The sequence below is a fragment of the Tupaia chinensis genome, unplaced genomic scaffold (genome assembly GCF_000334495.1).
Source record: "Tupaia chinensis unplaced genomic scaffold, TupChi_1.0 Scaffold000395_1, whole genome shotgun sequence".
NCBI classification, from domain to species: domain Eukaryota; kingdom Metazoa; phylum Chordata; class Mammalia; order Scandentia; family Tupaiidae; genus Tupaia; species Tupaia belangeri.
Genome location: NW_006159897.1, coordinates 494,253 through 515,414, shown reverse-complemented (window position 1 = coordinate 515,414; position 21,162 = coordinate 494,253). Strand labels below are relative to the sequence as shown.

At 39.6% G+C, this 21,162-nt stretch overlaps 1 protein-coding gene across 2 annotated transcripts in view; it reads left to right on the top strand.

Annotated features, from left to right (window-relative positions):
• The window catches only part of TBK1 (TANK binding kinase 1), a 48,138-nt gene that overhangs the window by 9,374 nt on the left and 17,602 nt on the right, over positions 1–21,162 (top strand). The window contains exons 3-8 of one of the 2 annotated variants that reach the window (XM_006154133.3): positions 547–687; positions 4,279–4,408; positions 5,715–5,896; positions 13,057–13,217; positions 18,554–18,664; positions 20,434–20,613. In XM_006154133.3, the coding sequence (XP_006154195.1) occupies positions 547–687; positions 4,279–4,408; positions 5,715–5,896; positions 13,057–13,217; positions 18,554–18,664; positions 20,434–20,613 (905 nt within the window). The remainder of the gene's footprint in view (positions 1–546; positions 688–4,278; positions 4,409–5,714; positions 5,897–13,056; positions 13,218–18,553; positions 18,665–20,433; positions 20,614–21,162) is intronic. The other variant, XM_027774063.1, reaches the window with a different exon arrangement.

Genomic DNA, 21,162 nt, shown 5'->3' with positions numbered 1-21,162 from the left:
CCACCACCCCACCACCCCCCACCCCCGTGCACACGGGCACACCCCGAGTCACAGTCAGGAACTATTTCTGAAAAGTTCATTAGATCACTTTAATATTAATAAGAACAGCATAAGTGGAGGTTAGTTCTTGATCTCTTTTTTCCTGTTTTGATTAGCTTAAGGTCACGAGGCCCTGGCAAAACCCTTATGTTTCACTTTCTATTTCTTATCCAAAAGGTAGTTTCACTTTTGACACTTGAAATTTTTATCTCCTGAGATGTAAATAACTGTCATTGCCACTGGTGCATCATAATAAAAGCTGTACTTACAATATGAAAGAAAGTCGCTGTTTCAAAATTCTAAAACACAATTTGAAAGATTGAGCAATTGATTGCCTTATTTTAATTTTTTAAAAAATTCAGGAGTCCTACCTAGTACAAATTACCTATGCCTAAATGATGCATGATATTTTATAATAAAGATAAAGTGCTGTGGCTAGTTCTAATCAATTTTTTATCTTCCTTATACTATTCTAAATGAAGCATCTCTTTTCTTTTTTTTCCCCAGAAAACTGGTGATTTATTTGCTATCAAAGTATTTAATAACATAAGCTTCCTTCGTCCAGTAGATGTTCAAATGAGAGAATTTGAAGTGTTAAAAAAACTCAATCATAAAAATATTGTCAAATTATTTGCTATTGAAGAGGAGGTAAGTGATCGAGCTTTAGTTTACTGTGTCATTGTATTTATTATAGTTGCTGTGTTTCAGAAAGCATAATCTAGTATTTTTTTAAATTATTTTTTTAAAGTGATGAAAGTGTGGTCTCATGAAACCAAATATTCTATCCCCAAAAATTCTTCAGTAGATACAAGAATGGGAATAAAATATGAAAAAAAGATCAGGAAAAAAAGCATAAGATCTAAAAGAATATAGAATAAGGTTAGCAGTAGTACTTGTTAAAAAAGTTAAACTGACATAATTACAAAAGGATCAAAGAGAAAGTAAAGCACCACTGAGAAGCCCCTGTAAAAGGAAAGCTCCAGGACTAGCCCAGTAGCTCTGTGGTTAATGCTGTGCATAGGGAGCTGTATCCCACGTGACCAACTGATCTGACCACGGAAGCTTAAACATGCTGAGTGTGCGTGCGTGCTCACATGCTCACGGTTCTGACGGGTTAGAGAAGTGGAGAAAAAGGATTGCAGTGTGACCACACCCTATTGGGGTGCATCATATCCACTTGCTTGCTCTCTCTGGAAAGCACACATATTCTCTGGCAATAAAATTTTTTTAATTAAAGGATGAAAGTCCTAAAAATCCAGAGATTAGTATAGGAAGTTCAGTTATAAAAGGATTGATTTGGGGGGAAATGGCAAAAGAGTGTCATTAGGAAAAATAACCTAACTATAATGGACCTGGAATTCTATTTTAATCTCCTTAGACATGCGTAATCAATGAAATCATCCTTCTGATAAACAGTTTAGTAGTTTATCTTCTTTACCCAATGATTTCACTTTTCGTGATTATTTCTTAGGAAGTAAGCAGTCATCTAAATCATAGGAATATCCTGTTCATAATAAAGAACCGTTAAATAAATTGAAGGAGTTAGAACGTGTGCCAGGTAACTGTCCAGAATTAGCCAAACTCCTGGTTTGGTACACAGACTTCCAAATTGCTAAATCTGCCCAAGACATCTGACACCAACCACAAAGTTGGAAACCACAGCGGCAGGGAGAGCAGATCTCGGAAGCCTGCGCTTACTTCAGACACCAGCCCCAAGTTCAGGAGCCTCCACAGTTACTCTCATTTGAAAACAGCCGGCCACAATTTGAGGTTCTCATGACACTCTCGTAGTTGATAATTTGCTGGAATAAGAAATGGCTCATAGAACTCAAACACTGTACCTATCATTACAGTTTTATTATGGCAAACAGATCCAAACGAGAACAAGCCAAAGGAAGATACACAGAAGGTGGGAGTATGGAAGGGTTCTAGCTTTGAAACTTCCATGTCCTCAGGGCCACGTTACCCTCCGGCTTAGATGTACAAGCTCTGCGCAGCGTGCAGCATATTGGCAGTCCAGGAAGCTCACCCGAGCATGTGGTGTCCAGGACGCAGCCCTCAGTGCCTGCATAGCCCACTTCTGGTCCAGCTCCTTCCAGAGGTCTGGACTAATTCCTTTACTCTGCATTTCCTCTGGAGGTTGGAACTGATATGGCACATCCTAAAACCCTCATCGTTTACCACATTGTGAGACTGTGTAGGGACCAGAGCCCCTAGACAAGCAAAAACACTTCCTTCATAATCGAATATTTTTAAATGATTTTTTAAAAACTGATGAAAATGCAGGCTTGTAAAACCAAATGATCTATCCCAAAAAATTCTTCAATAGATAGAAGACTGGAAATAAGATGTGAAAAAAGATCAGAAAAAAATAGCATAAGAGATCTCTCCCCTGTAGCCAGGCGCAAAAGCCAGACTTCTCTGTAGGTAAAGTTGATTCTTCACTAACAATATAGTTAAGCATTAATGAAAAGCGGTATTTCCCCAAATTTTAATCACCTTGGAACATGCTTATATATAATGCTTCATGATGAAATCAGGATTAAAAATGTATGTGCAGTATGATCTTGATCTATATATTATGATATGTAAGTAGTTTTATGACTTTATAATATGATTTGATCTATAGAAGAAAAAAACTGAAAGGAAATATACCATGTTAACTTAACATAATTATCTTTGGATGATAGAATTATGGTTTTCTCCCAGATTTTCAACAATGAGCATATATTTCATCATTGAAAAAATAGTAGTTTTTTTCTTTTATAATTACATCTCTTTTTTAATAATTACTGAATAGTTGGGAAATTCAGAGGATTTTATAAAAGCATTTTGAGACTATGAGAAAAAAGAAAAAAGAAAAAATTGAAGTGAAGAAGTGAGTGTCGGGAACCAGCAGTTAGCGTAATGGCTATATCGCTGGACTCCCACATAGTCAACCGCGGTTCACGTCCCGGACCCGGTGGCTTAAAACTCACGCCAGGCGCGTGTGCGTGCGTGCCTAAGATCCCGAGAGGAGAATGGAGGAGAAGGGATTGCGGTGTGACCATCCCCCCTGGGGGGTGATTTCTCGCTTTCTGTCTTTATGTCTCTGTCTGCCTGGCGAGCGCATGCGCCCTATAACAAAAACCTCTCCCCAAAAAAATAAATAAATGAGTGAGTGTTAGGACTAGTTAACATTTTCAGTTTTCTGAAATTGACATGCATCATATAATTGTGTTGTGTAATTTCATAGAATTTCTTTTTCTCTATAAAGCTGTTATTAGATTGATGCATTTATAATCAATAGTACGGCAAAATCAAGATTTAAAACAAATCAGTAACTCAGATGCAGCTGAGCACACTGGAGCTTTGCTGCAATAGGAACCAACCACTCAGCTCTTCTCCCAACCTTTGTGTCTAAGGATAGGACTCAATTTCTTGAAATAAAATAGCTTCTCACTAAAAGATTTTTTTAAGTGCTTAAGAGATTTCACAGCTAGTGTCCAAAATGTACTACTCACAAGAAATTAGTTCATTTGAAGAACCGGAATAACAGTATGGAAATTATTTTGTAGCTCAGATTTAGCCAGTTTACACTGTGTTTAAAAACAAAACCAACTTTCATAACAGGAATTCGGAAGATACTCTTTTTCTTTTTTTTTTTTTTTTACATTGCAAGAGTGTATGGGCATATACACTTGCTGGAGAGAGAGGGAGAGAAGGGGCAGAAACACTTCCTGTGGGTCATGGTCATGCTGCCGTGCTTCTTCCTCCATTTCTCTATCCTGTCAGGATGTGGGGCACACATGCATATGTCTAGTATGCTGGAATCCCATCCACCAGGGCTGGGATTTGAACTGTGGTCAGCCATGTGGGCTTCGACTCCCTTAACCTCTAGGCCAGCCTGGAAGATATTCTTACATATGCACAGTCAAGACATATTTAAAGAATTCCAGGTGAAGTGACTAAATCAGGATGTAGGGCACACATGCGTATGTCCTAGTATGCTGGACTCCCATGCACCAGGGCTGGGATTTGAACTGTGGTCAGCCATGTGGGCTTCGACTCCCTTAACCTCTAGGCCAGCCTGGAAGATATTCTTACATATGCACAGTCAAGACATATTTAAAGAATTCCAGGTGAAGTGACTAAAGTGTAGCAAATCTTACATATCAATGAAATCATATGAGTATTGGCATATAATCAGAACTTATTTTTTGGTATTGATTCCCAATTGATGACTTTTTGTTTTTTCAGACAACAACAAGACATAAAGTGCTTATTATGGAATTTTGTCCTTGTGGGAGTTTATACACTGTTTTAGAAGAGCCTTCTAATGCCTATGGACTACCAGAATCCGAATTTTTAATTGTTTTGCGAGATGTGGGTATGTTGTTTGTTTATATGGTCTTATATACATATATGAAATTTAATGACATAGAACAAAAAATAAATTTTTAACATTTATAGCCAAAGATCATTATGCAACGCTTTCTTAGATATGACACTAATAGACTAAGTGCCATAAAAACAGATGAATTAGACTTCATCAACTTTAAACACTTTCGTGCTTTAAAGGGCAGCATCAAGTGAGTGGAAAGACACCCCGCAGAATGATATAAAGTGTTTGCAAGTTATATATCTCACAAGGAGTTTTTACTGAGACAGCACAGCAATAAAAAGACAAATAACGCAGTTTAAAAATGAGTGAAGGATTTGAATCAAGGTTTTTTTCAAAGAAGATATACAGAGGGCCTTCAAGTACACAAAAAAGGTGCTCAACATCATTAGTCAGTAGAGAGAGTCAAAACCAAAACGAAATAGTGCTTCGTACCCACTAGGGATACTAAAGTGAAAAAGGCAAATGATGACAAGTATTGGCAAGAATGTGGAGGAATTGGAGCCCTCAGATGTTGCCGACAGGATTGTAAAATGACGCGGCCATGTGGAAACAGTCCGACAATTCCTCCGCTTGTTAAACAGAGTTGGGCAGAGTTGAGTATAGTTGCTAGTGGTTATGGGATTTCTGTTAAGCATAACCAAAATGTTCTAAAATTAGTGGTGTTAATGGTACAATTCTGTGGCTGTACTAAAAATTACTGATTTGTATACTTTAAAAAGATGAATTTTATGATATATTAATTATATCTCAATAAAAACGTAATTTAAAAAGTGACAACCAAAAAAAAAAGAATACCTTCTTGGAAAGAAAAAAAACAAAAAACAGTTGAGGACTAGAGAAAACCCAGCGATAAAGACAGTATGAGGTTAGTGGGAGGGTTTTTTTGCTGTTTTGCTTTTGTGCTAGAGGGTACATGCACTTGACGGAGAGACAGAGAAAGTAGCAAATCACCCCCCAGGGAGGATGGCCATGCCACAATCCCTCATCCTCCTCCTATATGTATACATGTGTGTGTGTAAAACCAAAAGTAATTCAGGCACTCATTTTCCTGATATTTAAGAGAGATTGGACTCTCTCTTAGACTATATTGATTCTTAACCATTTTGAAACCCCTTAAAACTGAAACATGAAGTTAACACACACACACACACACACATATCTCTGAGTAAACTTTTGTACCAACTTATAGGCAAACATAAGTTCAAGTGAATCTGAATGTATGATATCAGTGATTTTGATCTGCACGCATACGTAAATATACCTACATTATGATCTCCTTTGTGTATTGAAGTCGGTGGAATGAATCATCTCCGAGAAAACGGCATAGTGCACCGTGATATCAAACCAGGAAATATCATGCGTGTTATAGGGGAAGATGGCCAGTCAGTGTATAAGCTCACAGATTTTGGTGCAGCTAGAGAATTAGAAGATGATGAGCAGTTCGTTTCTTTGTATGGCACAGAAGAATATTTGGTAAGTGTCTCATGACTATAATTTTACTTACAGTTATTGCAGTAAAATAAAATTGAGTAATTGGTCAACCAATTCACTCTCTGTAAAATGTGATATAATTTTTATGACAGTTAAAATTTCTATTCTAGTGACTGGTATGTAACAAGGGAATTAGATGTTTTTTTGTTTTTTTGGTTTTTTTTTTTTTTTTGTTTTTGAGGGTTTTTTTTTAGGGGCCATTGGGCCCCCGCTCTCCAGAAAGACAGAGAGAGACAGAGAGACAGAAAGTGAGAAATCACCCCCTGTGGGAATGGCCACACCGCAATCCCTTCTCCTCCATTCTCCTCTCAGGATCTTGGGCACGCACACACACGTACCCCGCATGAGTTTTAAGCCACCAGGTCTGGGACTTCAACTGCAGTCGACTGCATGGGAGTCCAGTGACATAGCCATTACTCCGGTTTCTAAAAGTGCTATTAATTTTCTTCTTGTTTTTGTTTTGTTTTGTTTTGGTTTTTGGTTTTTGCTATAGGATACTTGCACTCGCCAGAGAGACAGAAAGCGAGAAGTCACCCCCCAGGGCGGATGGCCACACCACAATCCCTTCACCTCCATTCTCCTCTCGGGATCCTGGGCACACACGCACATGCACCTGGCGTTAGTCCAAGCCGCCGGGTCCAGGACTCGAACCGTGGTTGACTACATGGGAGTTCAGTGACATAGCCATTACGCTAACTGCTGGTCCCTAAGAGTGCTATTATTTTTCTGATAAAAATTTTTGGAAGGTTTTTTTTTTAAGAATTATTTACTTAATTTTATTTATTCATTATTTTAGGTTGACCAGACACACACACAGAAAGTGAAAAAGCAAGCTACCAGATCTGGGACTTGAACCCAGTCAGGCTTGTGGGAGTGTCCAGCGCCTTAACCACCATGCCACCTGCTGATTCCCAAAAGTTTTGGAAGTTTTCAGCCAGCTAAGTTATGTGGTAGTTAAGGCAGCTTGATCCAACATGGCTGACTTTTGCAGTTCAAGTCCTGGACCCAGTGGCTTGAAAAACACATCAGACATGCGTGTGTGTACACTCAAAATCCTGAGACGAGAATAAGGAGGAATTGCAGTGTGGATGTTCCCAAAGGGGGTGCTTTCTCTCTCTTTGTCTCTCTGAAAAATGCACATGTCCTGTAACAGAAGGAAAAAGTGAAATGCCTCTGAAGAGGTGTAACTTGAAATGCTAGAATAGAAAAGCTCTGTGGCCAGAAGGTTTATGTAGGTATGTTGTGTAAAGTCAGTAAATATTAGAAACATTTAAAACATACGTAGGCCCAGCTATCGTGGCACAGTGACAGCCCAGCATTCTGCAATACTGGAAGTCCTATGGGAAATTGGAGTCCAATTCCCAGATCAACTTAACATGCCAGGTGCACACCTGCCCATGATCCTGGGTAGGGGACTACAGCATCAAACCTTGTTGAGAGTGCTTGTCTTTATTTCTCTCTCATGAAATAAATAAATGTATATGTATTTCAAAGTAAATTTTTTTAAGAATTGTTTATTTTTAGTTATCATCATCATTATTTAATATTTGGCATGGGGCATGCACACTCACCAGAGAGAGGCAGAGAGAAAGAGAGGGAAAGTGAGACAGCAAGCCATGAGGGCCAGGACTCGAACCACAGTCAGCCGTGTGGAAGTACAGCACCTTAACCACCACACTACCTGCCAGCCCCCAAAGTAAATACTTTTAATGTGGAATCAAAAAGTGTCTAATAGAGACCGGTAGTTAGCGTAATGGCTCTGTCGCTGGACTCCCATGTAGTCGACCGCGGTTCACGTCCCAGACCTGGTAGCTTAAAACTCACGCCGGGCACATGTGTGTGCGTGCCCAAGATCCTGAGAGGAGAATGGAGGAGAAGGGATTGCGGCATGGCCATCCCCCCTGGGAGGGTGTTTTCTCGCTTTCTGTCTCTGTCTCTCTCTGTCTGTCTGGCGAGCACACGTACCCTATCGCAAAAACCTCTCCAAAAAAAGAAAAAAGAGAGAAAAAATAATAAAAGGAAGAAAAAGTGTCTAATATAGCTATTGTTCATTATTCCTGACTGAATTTTTATCTTAAAAATCTTAGATTCTCTGAATTTTTTCCTAGCTGGATTCTGCTCCAACAATCACATGAGATGAAGAATAAAGTCTAGCCACCCATATACCTTTATTCAGATTATTCAAAGTCTAGTACAGTCTGAAGGTGTCTTAAATTGTTCTAATAATAGATAACCCCATATTGACCTGTAGATGTAGTTTATGGTCTCTTAGGTAAAAGTACCTAAAAATGGATTTCATTCATTGATTCCCCCAAAGATTCATGGAATGCTTCCTGTTGTAAGCACTGGGTTCTTATGCTGAGCCAGACACACATGATTCCTGCTCTTAAGGAGCCCACTTCTAGCAGGGAATACAGACGGTTAATGAGTAGCATAAAGCGAGATCATTGAAGCTTTGCAAAGACAGTAACTTGTGCTACTAACATGGATTGACTAGTGAGAGAAAGATAGTTTGGGAAAACCTCATTTAAAACCTAAATGAACTGACATTGAAATGATAAAAAGAAGCAAATCAGGCAAAGATTTTGGGGAAGACTATTTGAAGCAGAGGTAACAGCAACTGCAAAGAGCTAGAGTCAAGAATGACCTCAGGTATCTCAGAAACAGAAAGGGTGGTAGTATGGGCTGAGTTTAGAGAGAAGGGACAAGAGATAGGAGTTGGACTAGTGAAGTAATTGGACCAGCCAGGTCACACACACCAGTAGTTTCAGCCCTGCCAGACCAGGCCTTTTTTTTTTTTTTTTTTGGTAAGAAATATTTTTTTTAAAGAATTGTTTTATTTCTCTTTATTTATTCATTTTAATTTGACCAGAGAGGGACAGAGTGAGAGAGAAAGGGAAAGTGAGAAAGCAAGCCTCCAGGTCTGGGACTTGGGCTGCGATCGGCCATGTGGGAGTCCAGTGCCCTTAACCACCATGCCACCTACTGGCCCCAAAAGGAAGATTTTTACTATAGGGCACATGTGATCTCCAGAGAGACAGAAAGTAAGAGGTTATCACCTACCGGGGTGGCCATGCTGCAGTCCCATCTCCTCTCGGGATTTTGGGCATGCAGTCACCATGGTCAACTATGTGGGAGTCTGGTGATGTAACCATTATGCCATCTGCTTGTCCTGACCAGACTCTTTTTATTCTAAATATTTTGCAATATTCCCTTCAGTATCTTGAAATGAAATTCTTAGATGATATAATCAACTTGCATACCTAATTAAAAGAATAGTATATTAATAATGTAAAGGAAGGAGCCAACAGGTGGTGTGCTGGTTAAGGCGCTGAATACTCCCACAGGGTCAATCCTCATCAACCCTGGTGACTTGCTTTCTCACTTTTTCCCTCTCTCTCTCTCTGTATGTGTCTCTCTCTCTAGTCCAATTAAAATAAATGAATGAATAAATAAAACTAAGTAATTAATTCTTTTAAAAATAATGTAAAAGAAAATATTTTGCAATAAAATAATAGGTGTTTATTATGAAAAAGTTTAGAAACAACCTCACTAGCAAACAGACTGAGTAGTTACATTTGCTTCCCCCCCATGTAATGTAACTCTGAATATAAGTACAGTGATGACATGCATGCCTTGTTAGTGAGTCATGCACTAGTGTTAGTATGGACGATGAGGTGATATTCCAAGTACTACAAAGTTCTTGGTAAATTTTCTAACTGAACAAAGTCATTGTAAATATAATTGCATTCTTAGAAAAGCTGTACAAATATACTTTCTAATATATAAAATGGAATTAGAAACATATTTCTAACTGCACGTATATATGACAGTATATTCAGAACTCAAGGTGGGAAGTTATTTTTCAGAGCTATCACATATACAAGGGGACTTAAAATGTTTGTGGAAAAGTGAAAGTGTAAGTCTGTTTTTGCAGCAGAAAGATTTTGAAATCCGTGCATACTCGTTTTCCGTGAACTTAGTGAAGACTCATACCATAGGATGTCTCTCTACCTCTGCGGAGTACCAGTGTCCTTTCCCTGCTTCTGTGATGGTTGTAACAAACAAACAGCAGTACTTTGCTAGCCTTCACTGGTTGCTCCCCCAGTACCAACTGTTAATCTTTCACATAACCTCCTAGGACCACAGTTTAATTTTTGCCTCTAACAGACTCTTAAATTGGAGAATAAGCTCCAAGTCCATGATGTATTCTAGGCTGAAATTTTAATTTTAATCTGTTCCTATTTCAGGGTATGCTTAGCCCCGTTTTCAAATATAGTGCACCAAAAGTTATAAGATAAAAATATAGTCTGCAGCTCCACAATCTAGAAATATTCTCTATTTAAATGAAATCTTTCTCATTTTGAAATTCCCAATCCAGATGTTAAATCCTCTCTTTTGTGTGTTATAGTCCAAAAACAACATTCCTTCTTCTCCCTCTTTAATATGATAGATACTGTCTCAGTAGTATAATCCTGAACACGTCAGAGTAGCTTTACCCTCGCGCTCCTGTTCCGGAGTCAGCCAGCCTGCACGAGTACAGGAGCGCCTTCAGGACAGAGCCAGGGTGCACAGGTGTGTCTGAGCAGCATGTGTCACGCCAGTTCCAGGCAGTCCTCTCGGGACAGTAGCTTCCAAGCACACCAATTAGCCAGGTCCCCTCTTGGTCTCCTTTTAGAATCACTGTATTTCTTCTTTCTGGGTCATATTCCAGAAGATATGAGGCATGTCCCTGTGCTCTTGGCCTCTTCACAGCACTGTTTATACTCTGGTGCCAGCTGTAGGTCAGAGGTCTGGCTGTCACTTCTTTGGACAATAGTTACTTTATGTTCTATGCCACAGAACCAGTAATGCCGCCCAGACTCTGTACACCTGGTAGGCATATATTTGGACACTCACTTCACATTCAGGACTTACCATTCTTATCTCCACTTCTAATTTCTCATTAAAATGTTTTTCCTAAAAAAGTCCCTCACACTCCCTAAAAAATCTAGAGTCAGATACCTAGACTGTATCATTTAAAAGCCCTTTCTAGCAGGACTACCTGCCTTGGTTCTTAGTCTTCTAGGCCATGACCAACCTTCATGGTGTAATAAGGGATAATCTTGGTTTGGGATCATTTGGGTGGAACTCCACTTTGTTCCATAGTACATTGTTGAAGCTTTATCTTCCAAGAATCTTAAAATTGGTATTACGTAACTTGAGTAAAGGTAGATGTCAGAAAGCCAAGACTGTGTACTCACTGGTTCAATGTAGAACTTAATGTCCGTCAGAATCTCTGTCTGGATCTGTGAGGTCCTAAACCATTTCTTAGAAGATCCATCTGGGAACTAGCAGTTGGCGTAATGTTTACATTGCTGGACTCATGTAGTCGACCATGGTTTGAGTCCCGGACCCAGTGGCTTAAAACTCATGCTGGGTGCATGTGTGTGCGTGTCCGAGATCCTGAGAACGGAGAAAAGGGATTGCAGTGTGGCCATCTCCCCAGTGGGTGATTTCTCACTTTCTGTCTCTCTGTCTATCTCTCTGTCTCTGCAAAGCACATGTACCCTCTAGCAAAAATCTCTCAAAAAATTTTTTTAAAGAAAAAATGATTCTTCTGTTCACAGCAAACCTGGTAGTGTCTCCCCTATGCTCAAAGACATGTGTTTAACATCAGACTGGTTACTTATCTGAGTTGCTAGATGCCCAAGGAACATAGTCCGGTTATTCCTCTGAGTTGATTGTAGAGAATTTAATTTTCATTCGAGACCCCATGTGATAACTCTAGAGGATTGCATGTGAGGAGTGAGGCAGAGAAATCAAGGCTACCTGATAGGTTTTGTGTGAGCAACTGGATAGATGTGGTACTATTTATATAAAGGACAAAGGTTAGGAGGAGACAGGTTTAAGTAGAAAGACTGAGTCTGTTTTGGGTACATTCAAGCTGCCTTTTAAGTGTTTGAGAGAATAGTTGGATATATTCATTATACTCAAGGCAGGCATAGTTTTGGAAGTAAAAGTCTGTAGGTAATATTTTGTGCAGCAGGCCTGAGTGAGACAGAAGGAAGTAAGGCAGCTGTAAGTGTGGACACCTATTCTGAGAAGTTTTGCTATGGTGGGAAGCAAAGAATTGGGTCATTGCTTAAAGAGATTCTGGGGCTAATTTAGGGCTTTTAAAAAGGGGAAATAGAGGAATCAGCAGTTGGCATAATGGCTGTGTCGCTGGACTCCCATGTAGTCGACCGAGTTTCAAGTCCCAGACCTGGTAGCTTAAACTCACGCCAGGCATGTGCGCGTGCTTGCCCAAGATCCCGAGAGGAGAATGGAGGAGAAGGGATTGCGATGTGGCCATCCCGCCCGGGGTGTGTGTGTGTGTGGTGGTGGTGGTGGGGGGGGTGGTTTCTCGCTTTCTGTCTCTCTGTCTTTCTGGTGAGTGTGCGTACCCTATAGCAAAAAAGCCTCTCAAAAAAAGGGGGGGCGGTGGAATACAGCTGGCTCCATGGCAGAATTGTAAAGCACTATTCAAGAAAAGCCAAATCCCACATGGTGGCCATGGTTTGAATCCCCAGCCTGGTTAGCTTGAAGGACCCGGGGCATGTGCTACTGTACCCAAGATCAGACTAGCTGGAGGGCTAGAGGAAGGCGGTCGTGCCACGAGCCACCCTGTGGAAGGTGCTCGTTCCTTTTTCTCTCTTTATTCGTGATAGACCACCTGTGCTCCACCAGAGATAAAACAAAAAGCATGTTCATAAGCAGAAAGGAATGATCTAGCAGAGAGGGAAAAGCTGATGCATAATTGTAAGAATTAACTTCTGGAGTTAGTGAGATGGTGTAATGAGTTTCACAGCACAAAAGCACAAGCTGCCTTTGAGGGAACAGTTCCATTGTAACTGGGAAGCAGGCCTGGAAATGAACACAGCTTCAGGTAGGTTGGTATTCGTGAAGGGCATAAAGAGAGTTCATCTGATGCTTCCATTTCCTCCTTGAAATGTGGAGCGAGGGACAAAGGAGCTGATGTTAAAAGTCTAAGGAGAGAAGATGTTAGTCTTTTCAGACGGGGAAAGTGAAATGAAGGATAATGTAATAGAATTTGTAGAATTCGAGTACCCATTGTTTGTGCGTACTGTGTTACAGTTTTCGTCCTTCTATTATTTTCGTAGCATCCTGATATGTATGAGAGAGCAGTACTAAGGAAAGATCATCAGAAGAAATACGGAGCAACCGTCGATCTCTGGAGCATTGGGGTAACTTTTTACCACGCGGCCACTGGATCCCTGCCTTTCAGACCCTTTGAAGGGCCTCGTAGGAATAAAGAAGTCATGTAAGTGATGGATTTTTCTCTGTCTAAAATTTGAAATAATTTAGAAAGTGTACTTCTATCTTATTTTGTTTTATTATCTTCTAGAGGGAAACACGAGTGAAAATTGGTTTAGCAGGCATCTGATATCCTAAGCTGTCTGTTTTTTTGTTTTGTTTTGTTTTGTTTTGTTTTGTTTTTCACTAAGAATGGAGCCTTATAAAAGCGTGAAGAAGTGTGAGGCATAATTTTCCATATGGTGTTTAAATATCTCACACACAAAATGTAAATGGTATCCAGTCTTTGGTCCATTATTAAAATCAAGCTGCCTTTGGATTTTTTTTAGCACATTGTTGATTTCACTTTGTGTATTCATCAGCAGTTTTACTCCATACAACTGAAAAAAAAATTTTTTTTTGATTGCCAGAGGGTGGGCATGTGCACTCACCAGAGAGAGAGAGAGAGAGAATGCACCCCCAGTAGGACACAGTCACACCGACATCCTTTTTCTTTCATTCTTCCTTCCCATGAGGATTCTGGGCACACATGCACACTGCCTGGCACTTCTTCAAACTGTAGTCAGTCATGTGGGATCTGGCATCCCAAACCATAGAGCACAGGGCCAACCCCTCAATCCAAAATACAATTTTTAGAATATTAGAATCATTACCTGATCTAGAAGAAATATAATTCTTATCCCAAACTGACCTCATTTCTTTTGCCATTTTAAAGATAACTTTTTCAGCAGTGATGTAATAGTGTTTACTTTTCCAGTGTGGCAGATTCAAGCCAAAGACTGAAAATGTTTTACGAACATAGTATATATTTATATACTGCCGTAACTATTAGAAGAGAATTACCGTGTATTAAATCACTTATTGTAAACCAAATAAGGAAAAGAGAGGTGGATTTCTAGATGTGAAATTTATTATAAAATTAATCCATATGTTGACACTTGTTTTATTTTAAATAAAATTATTGAATGACCCGGATTATGAGGAAAAGCCAACATACATAAAACTATGAGGTTGTGAATGTTTATTTTAGTGAATGATTAGAACAATAACAAGTCTGGCCCGTCCAACCATTCTTTTAAGATTTTTTGTTTCTTGCCAATGAGTGCAGGCACTCACCAGAGAGAAAGGGGGAGAGAGTACCCCCCCACAGTGGGGCATGGTCACGAAGTAGTCCCTTCTCTTTCATCTCTCCCTCCCATTAGGATTTTTGAGCATGCACACTCACATGTTCAATGTGGCTTTCAAAGTGCTGAACCAGGATTCAGCCACGTGGGATCCTTCTCCCTTAACCACTGTGCTCCAGGGATGGCCTCTTGTATGTTTTAACACTTGCAGACTTCTGTATTTTGAGCCAACCTTTTATAAATCTGTTTATGGAAATAATAATCACAAGTATAAAAGTACAGTCTTAAATCTCATAAGATTGAAAAAGCATCTTTTCTGTAGTCCGTTTGAAGAAATTTAGATGATGCGGGAACCAGCAGTTAGCATAATGGCTATGTCGCTGAACTCCCACGTAGTCGATCGCGGTTCGTGTCCCGGACCCGGTGGCTTAAAACTCACGCCGGGTGTGTGTGCATGCGTGCCCAAGATCCCAGGAGGAGAATGGAGGAGAAGGGATTGCGGCATGACCATCCCCCCTGGGGGGTGATTTCTTACTTTCTGTCTCTGTGTCTCTGTCTGTCTGGTGAGCACACACGCCCTATAGCGAAAAAACCTCTCCAAAAAAAGAAAAAAAAAAAGAAATTTAGATGATGCAAGGAATTTGCAAAAAAAAAAACTTGGCCATCTAAATGTTTTCCAGCAAGGACAGTGAGTGTATGCATGGAAAAAAATACACCTGTCATCTGTGCTGATGATTTTGGCCTGGCATCTTCTAAGCCTGCTTTACAAAGGCTGAGACTGAGTTTGTGTTTTTCTCATTAAACATAAATCATGCCTAACAGTTCATTATGCTCTGATCTTCCTAGCTGTGTGTTAAAGCAGCATCAGCACTTTTTGCCAATTTGAAAATTGATTAAGCAAATGTGTGATGTGATGCACCCCAGTAGTGGAAACACGTGACTCGTTAGCAACTAGGAGTAGCTGATAACTTAGACCCCCATGTGGGCAGGTGGACCATTAGAACTTATTTATTTGCAGAAACAGACGGAGTAAATGTTACCTCGCTGGACTCCCATGTAGTCAACCACAGTTTGAGTCCTGGACCCGGTGACTTAATTCATACTGGGCGTGTGTGCGTGTGTGTCCAAGATCTCAGGAGGAGAATGGAGGAAAAGAGATTGTGGTGTGGCCGTCCCCCTGGGGAGTGATGTCTTGCTTTCTGTCTCTCTGGCAAGCACACATGCCTTATAGTAATAATCTCTCTAAAAGAAAAATCATGATGGACACGGGTGCCTAAAATTCTGAGAGGAGAGTGGACAAGAGGGCGTTGTAGTATGGCCACCCCACTAGGGGGTGATTTCTCACTTTCTGTCGCTTCAGCCAACACATGTGCTCTATACAAAAATCTCTGTAAAAAAGAAGGAAAGAAAAAATACTTCATCTTATTTGCATGTTATGAGTGCTTACATGTAGATCTTATCAAAATTAAACTTTTTCAAGGTTTTGCAAAGCATTCCCTTAAGAATTCTGCCATTCATTCTCTTCAGTTCTCATTGATAGTAACCTCATATATCACCACAGTCAGATCCTTCTCACATAAGTACGCCTTATTTCTTCCATTCATTTCTTCCTTCTCTAAAAATGTATCTTAAGGCAGAAATCTTGGCTGCCTCTGCTAAAAATACAAAAACTACTCTAGATCAGTTGCTGTACTACTGGTTTGTTCTACTTAAAAAATAAATATAAATACTGTCTTGTGGGCCAGCCCATAGCGTGGTGGTTAAGGTGGCTGGATCCCACGTGGCCACCTGTGCACCCAAGATCCCAGGAGGAGAATGGAGGAGAAGGGATTGCGGCGTGACCATCCCCCCTGGGGGGTGATTTCTTACTTTCTGTCTCTGTGTCTCTGTCTGTCTGGTGAGCACACACGCCCTATAGCGAAAAAACCTCTCCAAAAAAAGAAAAAAAAAAGAAATTTAGATGATGCAAGGAATTTGCAAAAAAAAAAACTTGGCCATCTAAATGTTTTCCAGCAAGGACAGTGAGTGTATGCATGGAAAAAAATACACCTGTCATCTGTGCTGATGATTTTGGCCTGGCATCTTCTAAGCCTGCTTTACAAAGGCTGAGACTGAGTTTGTGTTTTTCTCATTAAACATAAATCATGCCTAACAGTTCATTATGCTCTGATCTTCCTAGCTGTGTGTTAAAGCAGCATCAGCACTTTTTGCCAATTTGAAAATTGATTAAGCAAATGTGTGATGTGATGCACCCCAGTAGTGGAAACACGTGACTCGTTAGCAACTAGGAGTAGCTGATAACTTAGACCCCCATGTGGGCAGGTGGACCATTAGAACTTATTTATTTGCAGAAACAGACGGAGTAAATGTTACCTCGCTGGACTCCCATGTAGTCAACCACAGTTTGAGTCCTGGACCCGGTGACTTAATTCATACTGGGCGTGTGTGCGTGTGTGTCCAAGATCTCAGGAGGAGAATGGAGGAAAAGAGATTGTGGTGTGGCCGTCCCCCTGGGGAGTGATGTCTTGCTTTCTGTCTCTCTGGCAAGCACACATGCCTTATAGTAATAATCTCTCTAAAAGAAAAATCATGATGGACACGGGTGCCTAAAATTCTGAGAGGAGAGTGGACAAGAGGGCGTTGTAGTATGGCCACCCCACTAGGGGGTGATTTCTCACTTTCTGTCGCTTCAGCCAACACATGTGCTCTATACAAAAATCTCTGTAAAAAAGAAGGAAAGAAAAAATACTTCATCTTATTTGCATGTTATGAGTGCTTACATGTAGATCTTATCAAAATTAAACTTTTTCAAGGTTTTGCAAAGCATTCCCTTAAGAATTCTGCCATTCATTCTCTTCAGTTCTCATTGATAGTAACCTCATATATCACCACAGTCAGATCCTTCTCACATAAGTACGCCTTATTTCTTCCATTCATTTCTTCCTTCTCTAAAAATGTATCTTAAGGCAGAAATCTTGGCTGCCTCTGCTAAAAATACAAAAACTACTCTAGATCAGTTGCTGTACTACTGGTTTGTTCTACTTAAAAAATAAATATAAATACTGTCTTGTGGGCCAGCCCATAGCGTGGTGGTTAAGGTGGCTGGATCCCACGTGGCCACCTGTGCAGTTTGAGCCCAGACCTGGTGGCTTGAGAAACATGCGAGGCACGTGTACATGTATGCCCAGAAGCAGAAAAGAGGAAGATGTGGAGCAGAAGGGATTGCTGTGTGAGCATTCCCATGGCAAGTGCTTTCTCTCTTCTCTTCTGTCTCCCCCCGCCTCGAGCAAGCACACATACCTTCTGGCAAATTAACAGAATAATAATTTTATGTATGTATGTGTGCATATATGTACACAGACACATCTACATATTTATAGGTAGGTAGATTTGCTTAGAGCACATTTAGTTAGACATGAAACAAAAATACTGCCAGAAAAAAAAACATATCTATAAGCTTAGGTGAGATACTAATACGTTTTGTATTTTTGTGTGGGTAAAAGTATTCTGGAAAGCATGAAGCTTTCATTTCTCTTTTACCTTGAGATTTTGTTTAAGAAGTGCTAAAACCTAAAAGCCTCCTTTCATTGACTTGCTACATCATAGTAGTATTCTTTTGTTTTCCCATCCATCTTCATTTTTATCGTCTTCATCAAGAATCAAGTTAAATTTGGCTCACAGTTTTGGTACATACAGCTATTCTTATTTGTGTATATATTTTTTCAATGTGCAAAGAATTTTTCTGTTACTCTGCTGTGTATACTTTTTGGGTTTTTTAAAAGAATGTTGTCCATTTTGCAGTGATTTTATAACCCAGGTGACTGTGCCTTTGCGTAACACGGATAAGAGGGATTAGATGCTTTTTTTTCCATGATCTAGAGACATCCTGTGACATAACTTTTTTGTGTGTTTGCTCGATTTTTTCAGATGGAAAAATTAATATTTTTGTTGTGAACATCAAGATGCTGTTATATGGCACTCTGAGATCCCAAATGAAAATTAATTGTGGCATATATAAAATAATCATACAGCCAGTATTCTACTTCAGTCAGTCAGATTCAAAGTGTTTTGATTGTTTTATGGATCCTGTGAACATCAATCACAAAGTTTCGTCTAGTAGATAATTGTAGGTGCAATTGAGGAAATACTTTTGCAAAGCCCATTCATAAACCATGCAATAATGAACCGCTTATTTTATTCTGCTTTTATTCTTCTCAAGGTATAAAATAATTACTGGAAAGCCTTCTGGTGCAATATCTGGAGTGCAGAAAGCAGAAAATGGACCCATCGACTGGAGCGGAGACATGCCTGTTTCTTGTAGTCTTTCTCGGTGAGTGTAGTTTACTCACTTCTCATCCTTTGCACTTTCGTGTTTGAGATCGTTGTTGCCTAAATTTATAAATTTTCAATACTTAAATGTCCTGTGTATTTTAATTAGATGGTATTAAAGCATATGCCTTGATGTATGATTTTTGCCTTTGTGGGGAGGTAAAGATTTATTTAGCTATAAGAATAACTTTCCCCAAATATTTCTTTTAAGTTTATTTATTTATTTCTTCCATAAGAGAGACACAGGCAGCAAGACACCCCTAACAGGGTCCTCATGCCATGATCCACCCTCAGCCTTCAGCCAGCCCTGATCATGAGTATGTGCACACGCCTACTACAGGCAAGGAGGTTTTAGGACATGGTCCATGGCCCCTCTCATGTGGGTGCAGCCCCACTGGCTGTCCCCCAGATTTCTATTAGGACATTCGGATATAGTGTTGAGGCTGCTAATCTATGGTCTTGGATTCTTCCCATGTGAGGATCCCACTCAGGACTTTGTTATCTTTTGCACTGACCTCCATATTGATAGAACACAAATACGGGAATTGTTACGAGTAAATTTCTCAACTGGAGTTGTAAAACACAAACGCTAGGGCCCAGCAAGTGGCATGAAGGTTAAGGCGCTGGATCCCTCGTCGCCAGCTTTGCAATTCAAGTCCCAGACCCGGTGGCTTGAGAATCAAAATTCTGAGAGGAGAGTGGAGAAGAAGGGATTACAGCATGGCCATCCTCCTGGGGGGATGATTTCTCACTTTCCCTGTCTCTCTCTGGTGAGAACACGTGTTCTGTAGCAAAAAACCTAAAACTAACAAACAAAAATCACTAAATAAATTTGACATTATCCCGAATATCACCCCTGGGGGGTGATTTCTCACTTTCTCTCTGTCTCTTACCTGCAAGCACATGCGACCTATGGCAAAAATCTAAAAAGAAAAAATTAATATATATAGATAGATATACACACACACACGTGTATATACATATATACACACACACATTTCAGATGTTCATATAGATCTTGTTTAATTTAGCAACCAGACTCCAAAACAATATTTAGTCAAATAAGAATCCTATGATAATAAGGAAAGAATTAAGGTTATTAAAAAATCAAAAGTACCAGCAGATGGCATAGCAGTTACATCACACTTGGACTCCCACATGGCTGACCGCAGTTTGAGTCCTGGACCTGGCGGCTTAAAGAGCACACTGGGTGCATGTGTGTGTGTGCCCAGGGTCACAGCAGGAGAATGGAGGAGAAGGGATTGTGGCATGGCCATTCCCCCCGGGGGTGATTTAGCACTTTTTCTCTCACTGTCCATCTGTCCAGTGAGTGTATGTGCCCTATGGCAAAAAAAAAAAAAAAAAAAAAACTCAAAAAAAAATATTGAACATATTGAGTTACATATTGGAGCACTATATTACAAGGACATTGAAGACCCTTGGATACTGAAAATTAAACCATTATTTTATCCCCATAACCATCTGGTTCTAATCAGCTGATCTCATCCTCACTGCCCCATATATACAATATTATATCTCTGGAAAAGTGAGAAAATTTGGAGAAGAAAGAATTAACAATAAAAGTAAAAGATAACATAAAAACTATATAATCCATGATTCATTGATAAGTGATACTAAACAAAGGTTACCTGGCTTTCTAACAGTTGGCAGGTTTTAATTAACCTAATAATTAGAATAATAGTTTCTTTGATTTGTTGAAACTAATAGGATATGTCAGTTTTCAAGTAACTTTTCTCAATACTATTTTAGGGGTCTTCAGGTTCTACTTACACCTGTTCTTGCAAACATCCTTGAAGCAGATCAGGAAAAGTGTTGGGGTTTTGACCAGTTTTTTGCAGAAACTAGTGATATACTTCACCGAATGATAATCCATGTCTTTTCGCTACAACAAATGACAGCTCATAAGATTTATATTCACAGCTATAATACGTAAGTACCTCTTTATATTTCCTTCTTAGATCAACATATTGTAAAATTCTCCTAAATTAGGAAAAGAAATAGGAAAGCTGCCTCAGTTTCACCAAAAGCACCGCTTCTCACTTGAAAAGCTACTGTGTGTTGAGTGCTTAATGAATTCATTTTCATTTGGAGTAAAAAGATTAATTTTCTAACTTTCTGAAATTTGCAGATAAATTAGCTTGTACTTAAACTGAAAATTTTACAAGACAGCTTTCATTTATCTCCTTTCTTTCAATTTATGTAGTCACATAACCACAAGTAATATCTACTAATACATGAGTCTCGACCATGGTTCGAGTCCCAGACCTGGAAGCTTGTTTTCTCACTTTCTCTCTCTCTCTCTCTCTCTGTCTCTGTCTCTATCTAGTGAGCACATAAGCCCTATCACAAATTTTTTTAAAATAATGATAAGTAAAATTAAATAAATAATTCTTTTTTAAAAATAAAGATAAATGAGCCTGGTCTATTTGAAAGTTTATTTACTAATTTCAAGAGAGAGGGGTACCCTCGACAGGGTCT